General features: G+C 37.9%; 2 protein-coding genes across 12 annotated transcripts in view; both read right to left on the bottom strand.

Moving 5' to 3' along the window:
* The window catches only part of aff4 (AF4/FMR2 family, member 4), a 29628-nt gene extending 20391 nt beyond the window's left edge, over nt 1-9237 (bottom strand). For 4 of the 11 annotated variants that reach the window (XM_034206578.1, XM_034206577.1, XM_034206573.1 and 1 more), the window contains exon 1: nt 8928-9236. Coding sequence is in view for 4 of the 11 variants with exons in the window: in XM_034206572.1 (XP_034062463.1) it covers nt 2056-2072 (17 nt within the window). In the remaining 7 variants the exon portion in view is untranslated. Of the gene's footprint in view, nt 1-2055; nt 2545-8927 lie in introns of those variants that run through there. The other 7 variants (XM_034206571.1, XM_034206570.1, XM_034206572.1 and 4 more) reach the window with 5 other exon arrangements.
* A 1096-nt stretch (nt 9238-10333) lies between these two features.
* zcchc10 (zinc finger, CCHC domain containing 10) lies at nt 10334-17006 on the bottom strand. Its single transcript, XM_034206470.1, has 4 exons — nt 16868-17006; nt 15720-15881; nt 13708-13743; nt 10334-11293 (listed from the first exon to the last, which is right to left on the bottom strand). Exons 1-4 carry the CDS (start codon nt 16906-16908, stop codon nt 11065-11067), a joined length of 468 nt encoding a protein of 155 aa, XP_034062361.1. The 5' UTR covers nt 16909-17006; the 3' UTR covers nt 10334-11064.
* Between the last annotated feature and the right edge of the window lie 714 nt (nt 17007-17720).

Here is a 17720-nt window from a genome sequence, read left to right on the forward strand (position 1 = left end):
CACATCTTCTACATGAGATTGGATAAGGAAAATGAAGCAATAGTATTCTATTGACTAAGTATTGCAAGCTCTTGAGAAAAACTGTTCCACGTAGTAGTTTTTTTTAACAACTTCTCACTGGAGCTTATCAGAAAGTCTAAATAGTAATTTCACAACCAACCTCTTAACAAAGCCTCTGCCTGTTTTACATCATCAACACCCAACTCTGACTCATCGCTCACAACAGGCTAAGTGATTTACGCACTAAAGCTATGAGACATTAAACCACATTTCAGCATGCATCCAAGGACACTGAACTTTTGAGACACTCCATTAACACCAGTTCTTTCAGGAGAGGTGTGAAGAAAAAAAGGAAATCCTATCCGTCATCCAAACTTCCATCAACTCCCACCTCTGGATTTATTTTGACTTCAGTTTAAACTATACATTTTCTAAAACTAAACAACAGTCGGGCAGAATAACACACTTAGTCAAACGTAAAGTACAACGGACCTCTTTTTCAGACAAAAACGGTCTACTACAGTTTACCATTTGTTCACACCACATCAAAGTAAATCCATCTTGATGTTGGCCATTTGGCCTTTTCGACCCCCCAGCTCCAAGCTCCAAGTCTCATTTGAAGGTCTATCATGCTTTTAAATGTAATCTGTGGTGAAAGAAAAGGCCAATGTCAAGGCCTGTAACTAACAATGTACATCTTCCTGGTTTAGAAAAATACATCTAATAAAATGGTTATATACCAAAGTTGCATTTAGCATGCCGTTACCACGCGTATATTTAAATGAGCACGCCAATGTCGGTTTTGCTGAACGTGTGAATGGGCCACTGTTAGCAGAGTTAAATGGTCAAAAGCCTGAGGCACAGAATCCTTTGTAAACACTGCTCACGTCCATTCTGCCAAACTAATTGAGCCAATCTGTAGGTTTTTACGAGTTGAACAGTTGGTTACACCCTGCGATACTGTAGCACAGCACTTAACATCTTTACGCAGGACGCTCAATTGTCTGCTACTGGTTTCTACTGGAGAATACATGTTTGTATTTAGACCCATTGCAGCCAGCAGTCTCTTCTATGTTTGTGGCTTTGCAAACATCTGAAAAAGTAACATTTTCATGACATCTATCAAGGAGAAATGAAAAGCTAAACATATCTTCTTTCTTCTATGTTGATTTTGGAAAGATCACTGTAGTCCTCTTAATGGAGAAAAAAATGTTTTTTTTTTATAATGACGCCAAGTATGCAAGACAGAGCAACTACTACCGCTGGGTGGAGAGGTTTCCCTCATGGTATTCATAAGCCAAGTATTTAGGAAGTACCTGGTGAAAGACGGCCTTATTTGTCCAAATTGTGGGACGTTCACAGATATGACTCAATACCAGCAAATGTAGCTGCCATTAAACCTGTGGGCTTCTGGGGGAAAGCACTAGAGGCCTATCCTAATATTATATATCAGCCAAGTTTGGTAAATAAATACCCAAGACATGCAATTTAAAATTTGTAATTATTTGGAGAGCAAACATTAAGAGGAACAGATCATAAGTGAACATCGATTTGAATTGTTGGTTGATCGTGCATCCAAGGCCCAAGCCCTACGGTGTTGATCAGCTGCCAACATAGTAAGGAAGGTAATGTTTGTTGAAATATAAGAACAGCTTTGCTTAAGCAAATACATTTTCACAGAGCACAAGTCAAAATGACATTTACTTTTATCAAATTGTGGTTTTCCAGCTAGATGTATTGTAATCATTCAACAGTGTGCCAGACTGAAAAGGTCAAAGTCTGCGGTTCACTCTGTAACTCAATTAATCTGCTCATTGGTCTCCTTCTAACTCACAACATAACATCCAGGTCACGTCTTCACCACGATAAAAAAGAAAGGCGAAGAAGTGATGGTCATCTGAGCACCATGAATACAGGACAGGGATTCTGTGAGACAGGCATTCAAGTACGACCAGCCAAAGCTAAATCTGTAGGACTTGTACAACATAGTGAAAACAAAGCTTTATTCTTTCAAGAGAAATAAGTCAAGCAGCCAACTAGCTGTGCATGTCTTACCCTGACTGAGAGGCCATGGCCCCGACCACTGAAACATTGGAAGGAGGAGGGAGGAGGATTCAAAGGATCTCCCAGGGACTCAGAAGTATTCTCGTTATGACTTTGTCAGCCTAAATTTCAACGGCAACTTCCTCCGTTGAAGACACCCTGGCCCTCTTTTCTTTCAAACCCTGGCTGTGGACGTCCAGCTGGAAGAGTGTAACTACAGTTTCTTTACTCGAAGGCACAGTTCATTTCCTTGGAGTGGTGACAAATCTGACTTAGGGAGGGGAGGCGGCTGCTCGTTCTCGGTAGATACCACATCCACAAACAGCGGGGGTGGTCAAATGCTAGATGAAGTGTAAGGGGAGCAGTTGCTTTTGTTTGTTTGTGTTGTGGTTTTGAGATTTAAATGTTTTGCATAACAAGATGGGGTGAGTGTGTAAATGTTCATGGTCAAATCAGGGCATGATGTTATGGAAGCACAATGCACAACAAAGATTTATAAATACTCAGTGCAATACATATCTATGAACAAAACTGACTGATTACACCTTACAGTTTAAATTAAAGTAGAGAAAGAGCAAGAAAAGAGAAGGGAATAAAGTCTTATGGCAGATTATTACACCTTAAAAACTTTTTTTAAAAAGAAAAGAACATCACGAGCAGTAAAACAAAAAGGGGATAAAATAAGGTTTCATTTAAAGAGGATTAACAAATTAAATGAGCTGGGTTTGAAGACAGCCATACAGCTGGATTAATTCTCAAATGAGCATCACAGACTGTAAGGACATGAACCTCTAGGGAGTAAGACAGTATGAAGTGAGCAATACGGGGAACACAGTTTCACCTCTCTCTCAGAATGGAACGATCCAGCTCGTCCCATAAAAGGAGATGTTATTTTACACCACAGGGCCTCTCCTCCGTGTGATGTCACTGCCCTCAGTAAGACCCAGCCAATCAGGGCTCATCTTTCCATCAACAACCTCCCTCCCCCTCCCTCCCCCACTATGCTCAGAGCACAGGGCAGAGCACCATGCAGCCTGTTAAAGAGACAGCGCTCAGTTTCTAGCATGCAGGTTGTTACAAACGAGAAATGTTTTCATCAGCTATTCATCATGATGACGAATGTTCTAGCATCACCAATAATTGTATATATATCGGGTACTAAGATTTGCAACAACCTGCCATTACCTTTGTTCCGACTTATTATAGCTTGCATTTATGTTTTTTTACAAAGCATCAGTTTATTTTGAAGTTTCCACTTGTAATGTATGAGGTGCTGTTTAATCTTAAGGCATAATGCAAAGTCAAAGACAACGCTAAGAGTGCTAGCTTCTTTTCTGTATTGCCTGACCACAGGTTCCAACTAAACGGGGATTTCACTTCTACCACTTGGTACATCTACTCTGAAGAGCTTTCAGTTGCAACACATTGAAACTACAAACTAAAAGCAGGACAACAAGATGGAAGAGTTGACTAAACAGCTGAAACTTTGTGATCAACGTTCTCTTGGCATTGTTAGTCAAATAGTGTCAACCTTACACACAACAACCTTACACACACAACAACCTTACACACACAACATATGACATCTACATTTTACATTTGGAACTGTAAAGCTGGTCTGTAGACAAAGCAGCAAGGACAACGTTACCAAACCATAAGGAGGATACGTTCTCCATGTTGTCTGATCAGGGTTGATGTTTTCGGAAATCCTGTATTAGTTTGAAAAACGTAATGATATATAATATAAAAACACATTTGTATGATATTTGTTTACTTGTAGTCAGTTATTTTCAGCTCATCAATTATAAATGCCATATATATTTGTTATATAGAAGCAGGATGCTATCCAAGGTTGATCTAATCAATAACAAATCATTAGGTATAAAATGCAACTCAGCAACTGCAAATGTATGATGCTACGGAACGAGTGCTCTTTCACTGGGGACCACCAAGTCACTTTAATGTGAATCTTAATTAACCATATTAATCACTGATATTATCAATAATGTGTAGACATCAGACATCAAAACGTGTCATCAGAAGTTTCCAGTACTCATTCAACTCCTGTGTGCAAAGAGTATTTGACATTGAACAACACATCGTCAGTAGCGGGTGCAGATGGGCAGTCAGTGCCACCTCCCCTGATGCTTTTGAAGCAAACCTGCTGACAGCAGGCATTCCAGACAGAGAACCCATTCAAATGCTGCAAACCTGCCTCATATTAGCAGCTGTCAGGGAAGAGTGCTGTCAAAACCACATGCCGCTGCTAGGCTTGGAATAAATACAAATTCCATGTCAAGATTATCCTGACTAAATGCAATTTAGGATATATCCAATAATCAAAAAATGCTTAAAACTATTACTAGTGTTATTTAGTCATAGGGCACTCTACATAAATAAATGAAACGATAAACAGAACTAAAACACTGTGTGAAGCTCTTCTTTCTTATATGAGATCATTTGAAAATCAGGCTCTATTTTACCACTTCTCTACATGTACTGCAGTCAATTTATTGCTTATTATATCGCAATCCACATCAAAATAAACTTTAGTGTCCCATACGTAGCTGCTAGGATAAGGTCTCTTTCACAAATGTTAAGATAAAAACAATCCTAAAACATCTAAATACTTTCCTTGGGAAACACAAATGCTAAGATATAGTAGATTGGAAGTGCACAGACATAACTATACACTAATTGGGGTAATGAACAAGCCAAGTAAAATAATTAAACAGTTATTTGGCCCCCTATGTTACAGATGTCAAAATGAGGATTACGTCAGAGTATTTGGAATGCTTTCTTCAGCAAAGAGCCTTTACCATGTGTATAAGGCTTCCTAGTGACTTTAGCATATCAAAACAAGACTAAGTCTTGATTGGCATGTTCTCTAAACAACTGCTTTTATCCTTTCATCGAGGCTGGGTCAGGTTTGAAGCATTTAAACGGAGTCGCTGCCTGGAAAGCCTCCACTCAGCAGGTGTGCATTATCTGAATCGAGGGGGGGGGGGGCGGTAGCACTTCCAATAAGAGCCAAGTGCTGTGACGGTTCTTTATTTTAAAGCTAATTAATAGCAGATTCATTTAGAAGTGTTTTTATCTCATCATCGAGCAAACCTGTTTACTGAGATGTAAAGAGTATCTTTTAAGATAAACACAAGTCACTCGGCTGTTAATATAGAAATGTGTTTAGTGAAAGGCATCATGTATGTCTAAGAGAGAAGGCCTTTAAATGTTTTGCATCACCCTCTTCACCGGTCTCTGAACTATGTAACGTCTGTTTTAACAAACACAAAAAACACTCCTTTGGCCTCCATTCAGCATTGAATCAACATGCTACGTGTATGGTCCTACACAGGTCAAGCAAGTGCAGATGTATGATCTCGGGCAGCTCGTCTAAAGTTGTGAGCGGTTTTACCAATGGGAAAACTCCTGGGGTTAAAATTGACATTTTGCAGAATTGAGTTGAACAAGATTTACAAGCAAACATATGGAAGAAAACATGCTGAACAATAGCTCAACTGCTAGGGACGTCAATGATCATTTCATGAGCATATATATATATCAAATGTTCTCTAAAGTTGAACTCTTATAATAAAGCCAACAATAAATGCTAAAGCTTTTAAAAGGAAAAGCACACCCTTAATCATGACTGTTCAAATTGAATGCATCATAAACAATATTTTTCCTCAGAGAGCAGTCTGTGCTCAAATGTGACACTGTGATATCTGCCTGCCTACAAATAGAAACATAACCTATAGCTTACTACTCTGAACCTCTAAATAAACCTTTGCACTCAGCAGAGCGTGCCTTTTCATACACGCTGGGTGCCAAATGTGAATGCAGTGGCAACCTGAGGAAAAATCTAATTACATCATTCGTAAATTGGGGGGCAATTGCCTTTTCCTGCGTGTGCCATGCATGAGAAGCTTTTGTTGGAACAATGTGCTTTCTGAATCGCTTATTTAAAAAAAGTTTGGGTAAGTAACACAAAAATAAGTACTCCTAATTCTCCTTTGACTCTTCCGGATCCATCTGACAGACTGGGATTGTTACTGTTTGTGTTACTGATCCACTTGTTATTGCCTGCAAAGCACTATCCTGCAGAGCATTGTCCTTTATCAGAAGTATTACATTAAACTGGTCCAACTGATGTTCTCATTTCAAGAAGAGCAATATTATAGGGCAGTATCTCAGAGGCCGGCCGTGTGCCAGATCTGTGAAATTAAATGGCCTTAATGAGCTTCACCTCCACCGGACTAGCCTCATGAGCGCTTAACTCACACCCTAAAGAACACAAGCTGAAGAACAGATGCATGAGGTCAGGACACAGTGAGTAGCATATGTTTCTGCTGTGTGAGCACCAGCACTGAAGGATACAAAAAAGAGCTGCTGATGTTTGATTAGATTTGGGCTAATTCATCTGGCAGACCCTGGAAGAGCCTTCAAGCAAGTTACTTTCTAAAAGCCTCTCTTTGTAAAGGTAATAAGATCTGATTAAAAAACACATATCTGAAGACTCAATTAGCTCTTACTTTGGGCAGGGTTCAAAGAATATAACTGCTTAAATCAGAATAGTTTATTTATCCCGGGGGAAATTGGGTTGTGACAGTAGCATTGGCACAATAAAGAAACCATGATTGCTATGACTACTACATTCATTTGTATAATCTTAGGGAGATGAAGGGGATGAAGGCAAGGTTAGTTAGTATTGCAAAGCATGTGTTATTTTCAGACAACCACTACGTTTTGAAAAGGGCAGCCTAACAACCCTGTTGTTGTTGAAAAGTCTGGACCTAGGTATTGCTCATGACACTTTCCAAAACTCCAGCCTGGAAAACCACACTGTACCACAACGGCAACGTACAATAGTTGTGTCAAAGCCAAAGAAAGCATGCACCCACTCCTCTGTCTGGAACGGACAAACTAGTCGCCATAACATCTCAACAGAACACGTGCCCGTCAAGCAACAACAAAGGAAACGGTTATACTGAAGCCACAGAACAAAACCTAAACAGGAAGTGAAGAGGATTTCACAGTGAGATGCGTCACAGAGCACCAGTTGACAGAAGACAAATAACATTATGTGCTACAACACACTTGTCACCTTCACAAAGACGCTTGTCATGAAAACATTTCAATTAGGTTGTTTACTTGGTTGCTTAAACAAAAGTAGTTTCTTAATATTCCCATAAATTCAAAGTACTGACATTGGGAGTCACCCAAATATAGGCCGACAAATACCTAAAGATTATTCTCACTACAGATTATTTTTCTGATCTATAAAATGTCAGAAAATAGTGAAATATGTCATTTGAATTCCTTAAAGAAGTCCAAGGTTTGTCTTTAAATGACTTATTTTGTCAGTCCAGAAACATCGTAGATAATCTATATTTAGAAGCGCAAACAGCATTTCCTGAATGAAAATTAGAAAACTATCAAAATAGTTAACACTAATCGTCAACAAATCATGTAGCTCTGTTGACTAATGTGTCCTATGTTGGCTTAAGAGTTCATGATCCTGTGCTTACCCTAAACCCGATTTTTACTTTTATATATTGTAGTGCCTTCATCTTGTAATTATTGTAAGTAGTAAAAAGGGAAATGTTTTCCTTTCGCTTTATTTAAAGGAATTACTACATTTAAGACACTGTAAAACAAACCCTTTAACATACTGTAAACTTTATAAACAACTGCACCCACAACACAGAACACTTGAACCTCCATGAACCAGCTGGCTACAGATGTTGGGCTGCTAGCTCACAGCTACCTGCCATAAATGAGTTCATGACCTGAGTCTCTTCCCCCCCACCATGATGTGTGAACCAAGACGAACAAGCTGATAGCAATGTCATTTTCTCCATGTGTGTCAACTGAACCTTCTTGATACACACACATTGACAGTGGTACTCCTAATTGTTACTTAACTGTGGACTTATGATGCATTTTCTGGCCCTTCCCCCAACTGTGGCACGTAAAATGGCTTCCTGGAAAAGCATATCAGCTGTCCCTTTGCGAGACCAAAGCTCGACACATAAGCTATTCTGTTGCCTTCCTATTTTACATATATACTTTTTAGTCATTAGGATACTGACTGAAGACAGTTAGGAGTGGCACCGAGAGCAATCTGCTATAATACATTCATTATACGACGTGCGGAGGCTACAGGACAACAATCCAAAAGTTTTGGCTCGTCACTATGAAAAAAGATTAATGTTGTGGGCCTAGAATGTGTTAAATTGTGCTGTTATCGGCAGAGAAAATGCACCCAAGTATTGCTCGTTTCTTAATTGTCCATCGTTTAGAATTAATCTATAGTTAGATGTGAGAAGTGGATAACAGTTATGTGCATGATAAACAAACTGTGAGGAGCAGCTGTTTGTTCTGTTCACTCGAATATCACATAATAACCTCCGTCTCGATACAACAAAGTACTAATTGTTATAAAACGTATGCATGTAAGGCATGTCAAACTTGGCTAAACAGAGAAAAACACAAGCATTAGACGTAATGACCTGTTAGCCAATATAACATGAACAAAAACATGATCACTACTACTGCGGTGTTAGCCCTACATTTTGAGGACAGGGAGCCACCACACGAATACAAAGTAACATTAGGCATTTGTATCATTCCCACAATCAAAACTCATAAGTAGCTACAACGTTTGACCGTTTAGCAAGAAGCTAACACGCTACCTAGAGAAATACCTGCATCTTTGCCTTAGCATAATGTTAGCGTATTAGGGCTATGCTAGCGGCTAGCTAGCTATGAAACCCTTGCAATTTTCTGCAGAATTTTAAATTAACATTCTTTAAAAATGTCAGATTACCACCGAGTACAGTTAATCACCAAATGACGTATTTTTTGATATTCGCCATCCTTACCTCTTGTCTTCCTTTTAGGCCCAAACCATTCTAGCTATTGGAAAGCTCTTTTCTCTTTGTCTTTTCCACTTCCAGTTACACGCAAAATGGACTCAGCAAAATGCTATAACAGCTAAAATAGAAAAACCGAATGGAAGCTATCCATCTTTTCCTTAAAACGCAACTGCGCATCGAGTGGAAAACTAAATAAATTCATTTTGTCTGTCGTTCATTTTATTCTTACTGAACAGAAGTAACTGATAGGTAAGGCTGCTAGCTAAGTTAAGTAGCCAGCAGGTACCACAGACAGGACTGGATGCATGGATGGCAGCAAGCGGTGCTGCCTTCACTTGCTGTCAGAAATATCTCAAGGCAACCACCTTTGTAAACATTATCGGAGTGTAACATTTTTTTAATTTAGAGGAATTATTATTGTGACAGCACACATATTATCAGTTTACTGAGTTGAAAACGCACCGATGAGGAAGTTGATTTAAAGGTAGTATAAAATTGTAATATTTACTGTGACAGCGCAACGATTAATGATCTTGCTAAATCCCATATGATTGAATGCAACATTTGTGTGACGCAAAGGTTGAACTGACTTGACGGTCAGGACGGAAATCATTTTCGACTTTATTGAAAGATAATACTCTGTAAAACTATTCCTAAAGTCAAACATGATTTTAAAAGTGTAATTACACATTGAGGATATTATTCATAAACATCACATTCATGGTAAACCTATGGATAATAGGTGGTTATGTTACATACATATGTAACCCCAATATCGTTGGTTTGATTGTCAAATGATTAAATCTTTAAAGAAAATAATACTTGTAATTCGACTTTTAAGGAACGATTTAAGACTTATTTTATGTTTATTATATTGATATAATATATTTATTACCATATCTATTTACTTATTTAAAGTTATTGTGTTGATTTGGTAAGTAGGCTACATGTCTTAAATGTTTATACATTTCAATATTAATTTCCAAAAAAAATGCTGTAAATTAAGTTTTACACATACTTTTCTCCCATCCATTAATGATTACTTTTTGATGCTAAGTTTCTGCAATTACATTCAGTGTTTTGTGTGCTCTCTTCGCTGATATTTATGACTTGATGAGTTTAATGATCAATTTGGTCTATGTTGGATACTTACGAGTTAATTTCTTCAAAATAGCCATCAATTAACTTTTCCCCAGATTTTCTTTTTGATCAAGCACATTAAGGGATATCAACTTTTGATTATTAGCATTTTAGATTAAAAACGTCTTCGAACTTAAAGTATATCAAGATGTACACAACATATGCTAATGACTATGGCAGCGGTGTGAGGGACAGTACTGTGGTCTGCCACGCCCAAATTCTTCATCTTCATCACCAAAAAGGCATGAGTGCAAATAAAACAATCACAACACTTTTTATATTTTCCACGGAGACACCGTTTATAACCACATTGCTTGGCACAGATATATATGCTGTTTTTGAAAATATAATGTGTAAATCAGTTAACAAAAAGACAATTTTTTGCATTTTATTCTGAAATGCATATAAGTAAAGTCATTATAATGTGTTTGTCTTAGCAAAGTAAAATATTTTACAATATCAAATTGAGCAAGGACCATAAAAAAGAAAACCAAGCCAAGTTTATTTTACAGTGAAACAAGACTTTCCAACTTCAAAAGTAATCTAAAATTGAACAAACTTTTATTTTCTATCCTTGGAAAGGTTCAATGTCTTTTGAATACCAGATACGGCATTACTTTTTTGAGGTTGTGCGGTGGCAGTCACATTTGACGAAAAATAAACTTTAGTACAAAATCACAAATTGAACACGATTCTTTTCATAAATGTTCTCAGAATTAATATTCATGTGCCAAGTAGATATAGAAACGTGGGAAAATATATCAATAAAGTAACAGGAAGAGAGATATGCATTTCAAAAAGAAAAAAATGTGAAAATGGCTGACACAAAATAATCAAATTGTCCTTTTTGCCTAAACTGTAAAAGCACTATTACAGCCCTAAAGGTGTCCTTTCCCTTTGGATCAATCCAATTATGACAAGAAAGGGAGGGGGGGGAAGGGAAGGGGGTTTAAGTGGACAGCTTCAATTTACTTAGAGAAAAAACATTTATTCTAACATTTGTTCATTTCTTCTTTTTCTTCTTCTTTGGAGGTCCTTGATCTGAGCCGCTGCCGCTTCCTGAGTCTGAGCTGTCTGAGGATGTGGACGAGGAAGACGAAGATGAGGAAGAGCTGTCATCGTCGCTGCTGTCGCTGTCATTTGAAGAGGAGCTGGAGGAGTCACTGCTGTCTGACGATGAGTCACTTGAGGAGCTGGCTGAATCACTGCTGCTGCCGCTACCATTTTTAACCCTGAGAGCAAGTGGCGGAGCACAAAAGGAAAACATGAATACTGTAAACAGAACAGCAAGTATTGTTATAAAAGGTCTGACACTTTTACAGTCGGGCTGTAGTTGTGCCAGTTTACAAAGGAGGAGAGAGAACATATGTAGTGATGTTGAAAGGCTTTTCACTTGGTTGACTGTTCTTCAGCCACACTGACATGCTTGGTTTGTCTACTTTAAAAGTGAAATGGCATGATGTCTATGACATGTTCAAATCTGCTGAATTTTTGTTAGGTCTATTATTCAAACTGAAAAAATGCAGGAAAATCTAAAGTTACCTTTACAAGTACTTTTTTCTTATTACATGTTTTAAAGACCAGTGTACTCACACTTATGAAAAAGTATCTGACTAGTCTTGCCCTTTACAGCCTTATCAATTAGTTGTTTTTTAATGAATGGGGAACAACACCATTAAGCGAAACAGTCACTGTTGAGATGTCTCACACATCTCATGCCCGTTCACCATCTGCCCTTCCTACCAAAACACTAGGATGGCCTGCTAAAAAGCAACTGCACATGACACAACATCTGAATTTATGCTGAAGCCAAACTGTCTATAGAGAAGATAAAGTCCTCACTGCTCAATTATACACCGAATACCTGTTGGTAACGTTATAGATAGACCATTTTCAGCCTGTGATGATGCAAATAATTGATGTGTGGGACGTGGCAGCACACATGACCAGGGGGAAGATGTGGAGGGACCTTAAAGTTGAAAAGGTCCATTGTAACAGCAGAGAGTTTGACGTGGCACACACAAGTGTAGCTAATATCCTTATTAATTAATCTACAGTTTGCATCACAGCTGTGACCAAGCCATCTTTAAAGTCATTAGTTCCACCTGCGCCTTTCTGCCACAAGTCAAAAGGCCTGTTGTGAAAAAGGTCTACAAAAATGAATAATTTGGGAATGATAATGAAACACAGGGGCTGATATGCTAGGCTGGTAAAATAAAGCCTTCCCAATTACAAGTATGGGACTTTTACCGGAATACATTTTGACATTTTGTGGTAGAAAAAACAGAGATGTGAATAATACAAAAATGAATGACAGAAAGATTCCATTCAGCTGCTATATTAAGCTGTGATATTTAGGATTAGAAACAACAGACATTGTAATATGACTCAATAAGAGAGAAAAAATTACTCAATTGTTTTACTGCTTGTGTTAGCAGTTTTCAGCAAACTGTCATCAATTGTCTCCACTAGAGGGAGCAGTTTCATTACACTTCTTTTAAGAATGAGGATGTGAGGATGTTCATCTAGACTTCTACAGTTTGAATCAATAGTAACGCTGCAAAGGTCATATCAAATCCACTTGATCACAGGGTCACTACGACATCCCTCCTAAAAACTCCCAGATAACCTACGTGACCAGGATTCTCACATGACTTCGGCCCAATTCCAAACCACACCCTACCCACTCCCACTCCGTGGCGGAGTGATACTCGCAGCTCAACGAGGCTCCCTCCTGTCAGATAGAGGGTGTAAATACAGCGGCAAGCTTTGGAACAAACTCCCTTCTCTCCGCCAGAAACAGGAAATGCCGTAACTGTATGTAACAACGGTTTCAAATCAGCAACTCTTGGACAAAAAATTAAATTAATAACTAAAATAAAACTCCAAACATCTTTAATTGTGTTACTTTTTTGTAATGCTCTTTTAGTTTTGAACCTGATGCTTATAAGCTTCTTAGTTTTTGCAACAGTCTGTAAATATACACAACTTTATACTAAACACAGGTATGATCCTAAGTAAAAAAAATATGAGGTTGTTAACATCGCAATTTATAAGTGAATGTTTGCAGGAACTGTTTGTAAACAGCTTGTTTCCTGACGGACAGACACAGCGTTGACTCCGGTCAGGTAGGGCAGCAGGTGAAGTCAGCACCGATGCAGACTCGCTGTTTGAGGGCTTGATAACCCCCCCCCTCTACACTCGTTGCTTTGGAACAGCACTTAATGTGGCAGACCCGGGTCTGCCACATTAAGTGCATTAAGGCAGGAGTAGTGTGTAGGCAGGGGTGGATTGGAATTAGGCCTTCACTACAACTCATCATGTGACCGTATCAAGCCTTGTGTGACAATGTGTGAATGACCAAAACAAATTAATCCCCCACCATCAGAAGAACTGAAGGGCTCTTGGAGTGGTGCAACATTAATATGTTATTAACATAACAAGATTTACACAATAAATTGAGATACTAAACACATTATTATTAAGATGTAGAAGATTGCTATAGTATCCAAAATATTTCACAAACTGTAGGTATATTATTCAAGCGTATCGTACCTCTGGGACTTGTTTCTCGTCAAAAATATATATTGTCAGGAGTCAAAATATTCATCATCTCAAACTTCAGTTAAATATACATTTTACTTACTTCTTTTTCTTCTCGCTAGGCCCTTCTGTTCCAGGTCTGTAAAGAGAATAAAAGCCTTAATGAGATGATATTATTATTATTAGTAATACATTGAGATTGAATTGGCCTGTTACTCAAGTGATAAGTAGTAATATGTGTTGTAGTAGTTTTAACATTGGCTATGTCAATAGCTTTCATGAAAAGAGAGGCAGTTCTTATTGTGTAATGGGATTAATAGTTACATTCTTTTTTTATTCAAAGTGACATATCTAAACATCAAACAAAATCTTGATAATAATGTGCAGTATTCTTTTGAAGTGTTTGGCTGTAATTTAAAATGTGATCCACTAAATGACAATATAAAGCAATAGCATTGTCCTTTGCTTATGGGTCAGTTTTAGAAAGTAGAGTAGAGATGGGGGGGGGTGACACAGTTCCTCCAAAGCTCGTTTCACCATTCATGTGAAGTGAATGTTTTAATACATTTTGTAGGAGCTTGTGTTAAATTAAGAATACAATGTTACTTATGTGGCCTAAGCATACAACATCACTGAAAGGGCTTGATTCAACTTTGAAAGTGTTTTGATACTTATGATAAACACATTAGATAAAAGAAGAAAATAATTAAGAAAGTACAACATTTCCACTTTGTTAATTTATAAATGAATATAACGTTTTCACATCACAATGTGATTCATATTAATGTTAGATGAATATAGACCATGATATTAAAACAAATAAGCTGGCAATGACAGCTGGACTAAATGACATCAATATTTAAGGTTTTCTGCCAGAAAAAATATTTTGCATGAACAACTTTTGGTTTATGCATTGATAAATGATGTCATGCAATATATTGCAACACGCTCTAAATGTAATGCAGCACAGTTAAAAACAACATGCAGGCTTATTGAACTGTTTTTGCACACACAAGACTAAAACTAGTCATAACGGCCCGTCCACACAGCGTTGAAAGCTTCACCATTCACTTTGAATGGGGTGACGTCACTTTTCGCCGAACTGCATCGTGGGAAGCGACGCGGAGCTTTGCTGGCGTGGCTCGCTGCAAAAGTTGAGCAATGTTCAACTTTTGAAGCCTCGGCAGAAGCGTCAGCCAATCGAATCATATGCCAGTACAAGCTCTAGCCAATCAAACCGCTGCTTGTGTGTCAGGGGCGGGAGATTCATGTGATTGGTTGTTGGTCGAGTTTCAGACACGCCCGGCAGCAAGCTTCAACGCACGCCGCTGTGTGGACGGGCCGTAACAGATAGGTGTTGTGTCGTGCTTCAGCCCGTCCTAGGTAGCTTCTATACGGTTTGCAAGCCACCAGGTGTCATTGTGTTTGAAACTATAAAACTTCAAATCTTTTTCAGCACAATAAGAGAGAGCAAAAAGCAAAACTTCTTAACGGCCCGTCCACACGGCGGCGTGCGTTGAAGCTTCAACGCTTCTGCCCATTCACTTTGAATGGGGTGACGTCACGCTTTGCTGAACTGCATTGTAGGAGCGTTGCTTCGCTTTGCTCACTTCAAAAGTAGAGCAATGTTCAACTTTTGAAGCTTCGGCGGAAGCGTCAGCCAATCAAATCATATGCCAGTACAAGCTCTAGCCAATCAAACCGTGTGCTGGTGTGTCCGGGGCGGGAGATTCATGTGATTGGTTGTTGGTCGAGCTTCAGACACGCCCGCCGGCAAGCTTCAACGCACGCTGCCGTGTGGATGACTGAATTAATGAAATTCAGTCTAAGGTATGACTGATTGACTCATTTCCCTTCCGTATTAGTTTCTGTATAAAGAATAATGCCGGGAAAATGCTTTTCTCAATAATTTTTTGGATCTGTTTAACCTGAACAATGCTGGGTTCACATGCTCTCACAGCAATGGTAGTGAGAAAAGTATGTCTCTAGATTGACAAGTTTGATTTACTTCAGGTTCTGAAAGGAACTCCACTGGGTGCCTTAGGGATTTGACAATCCCTTGTGTTTTTAGTAGCATCAAATGAATCATCCTGCCTTTCTGATGGATATCCTTACCCAGGGATGCTCCGTGGTTTGTTTTCATTCTCCTTTAGTTTCTTTTTCATCTCAACTGTTCTTGATGGTCTGTGCACATATTTCCGCTTCCCAGTGCATTCATATGTCCAGTGTCCCAGCTCCAAACACTTCTGGCAACGAACACTTTGTTTGTTTGCATCCCTGTATGTAAAATAACAGACTGAATTAGGATAGACATGAACAGACAATGTCGCAGCTACATTTCCTTGTTTCAAGTCGAGTAATGATGAATTGCCAATAACTACTTTTCAGCAAAGTAAAGCTTTGTAGCTGGTGAAAATGTTGTATGGTTGAATCATCAATCATTTTGGTAATGCCTACTAACATTCTACAGTGTATAATTTTAAATCTAGTTAAGTATTGCAACGATAAACACTTTCCAATTATTATGGCTATCTTCTGTATCATAATGAACAATTTGCACATACATATTATAGCCTACTTACTGTACACTTCCTCACAGGATATATTTTACTTTTAATTAAAAGCTTCTGTGCAAAATCTTTAAATATATATATAGTACACTATTTTTATATGTTTCTGGCCCTTTAGTATATTGGTATTAGAGTATTTATGTATTCTGTATATGTTATAGTGTGTATTCTTAGATAGTCTTCTGAACATATGTGTGATCTACTGTGAATATGTATGCATTTGCTTTTAATATTAATCTTATTCTATTTTGAAATGTTTTTTTAAATGTAATTCTTGCACTGACTGTAACAGAACTATCTATCTATATATATCTAGTGTTGGCTTGCGGTTCCTCATACCTCCACAAAGTAGTATGGGTCTATGAGAGAACAATATGGTATATTAACTCATTTAAAATGTAACTATACTATTCCAATGGTCCAAGATATACTTCCTTGACGAATCAACTGAATTATCTCAAGGTATTTGTTGATTACGGGACAGAAAACCTTCCATCGGTAGTAATAACAATGCATTGTAGAGAAAGACCGCGGTGCGCTGCTGCTCTATTTAGCCCTGCTGTTTTCGTATTTGATCTCCTTTATTTAACACAAATCTAGACCAGCGCAATGTAATTTGTGTTTACCAGAGCATTATGTTCACCAAACGATAAAAAGGGTGTATTTATACAAAGTAATATAAAGTATACTCACGCTTGCCTCCTTGCTATTATTCTGTGCATGGGAGTCGCCATGTTGCAGTTTACTTTTTCTTCTTCTTTGGTGTCAGACCATTACGTATTTCCGGAAGCCTTAATGAGTGCTCCCCGAACGACAACAATGGTGTACTGCACATATGTTATTCCCTTTTCACCAGTGCAAATTAATTTATTGGGATTATACAAAATCAAACACACCAGATTAAATATAGGAAAATAATGTAACAATCACAGAATAATTGTAATAGTGTGCAAACATTATACAGAGCATTTATGTCAATAACATAATATTCCCTCCTACTATTCAATTATCATTACACCCACCCATGGTTACTTTTGTCAAGAGCTATATTCATATTATTGTTTTGAAACATGTTATACTTATTTTGTATTTTAAAATGCATGAAAGGAGGGTATTTAAATATTGTACATCCTTCACATTTTGGTTAATTTAAAAAGAGGAATGTAGGATGAACCTCCTGCACAGACATTCTTTGGACAACATTGTAATGTCATCTTTAAAAAAAAGAGTATAATAGTTCATCCTAAATGTTGCATTCCCTGTTTAACAGTGTCATGCTTCAATGTGAATGATAACAATTCAAAATAATTTATTCCATTAGATTCTTATTTTGTGTTGGGTTGTTTTGTGTTGAATGGTATGTGTATGTTTTATAACAGAATGAACTCAAAGGAACTACAATATATCAAATATATCATTTTATTTAAAATAAAGCAACAATGTGGTAAATAATAGAATGAAGCCAAAAAAAACATGTGTTGGTATGGTTTGTTCACTAATTGTTTACACTGTGTGTCAGGCTTGTAGAAACCTTTAAATCAGAGAG

The sequence above is a fragment of the Gymnodraco acuticeps genome, unplaced genomic scaffold, assembly GCF_902827175.1.
Source record: "Gymnodraco acuticeps unplaced genomic scaffold, fGymAcu1.1, whole genome shotgun sequence".
NCBI lineage: Eukaryota > Metazoa > Chordata > Actinopteri > Perciformes > Bathydraconidae > Gymnodraco > Gymnodraco acuticeps.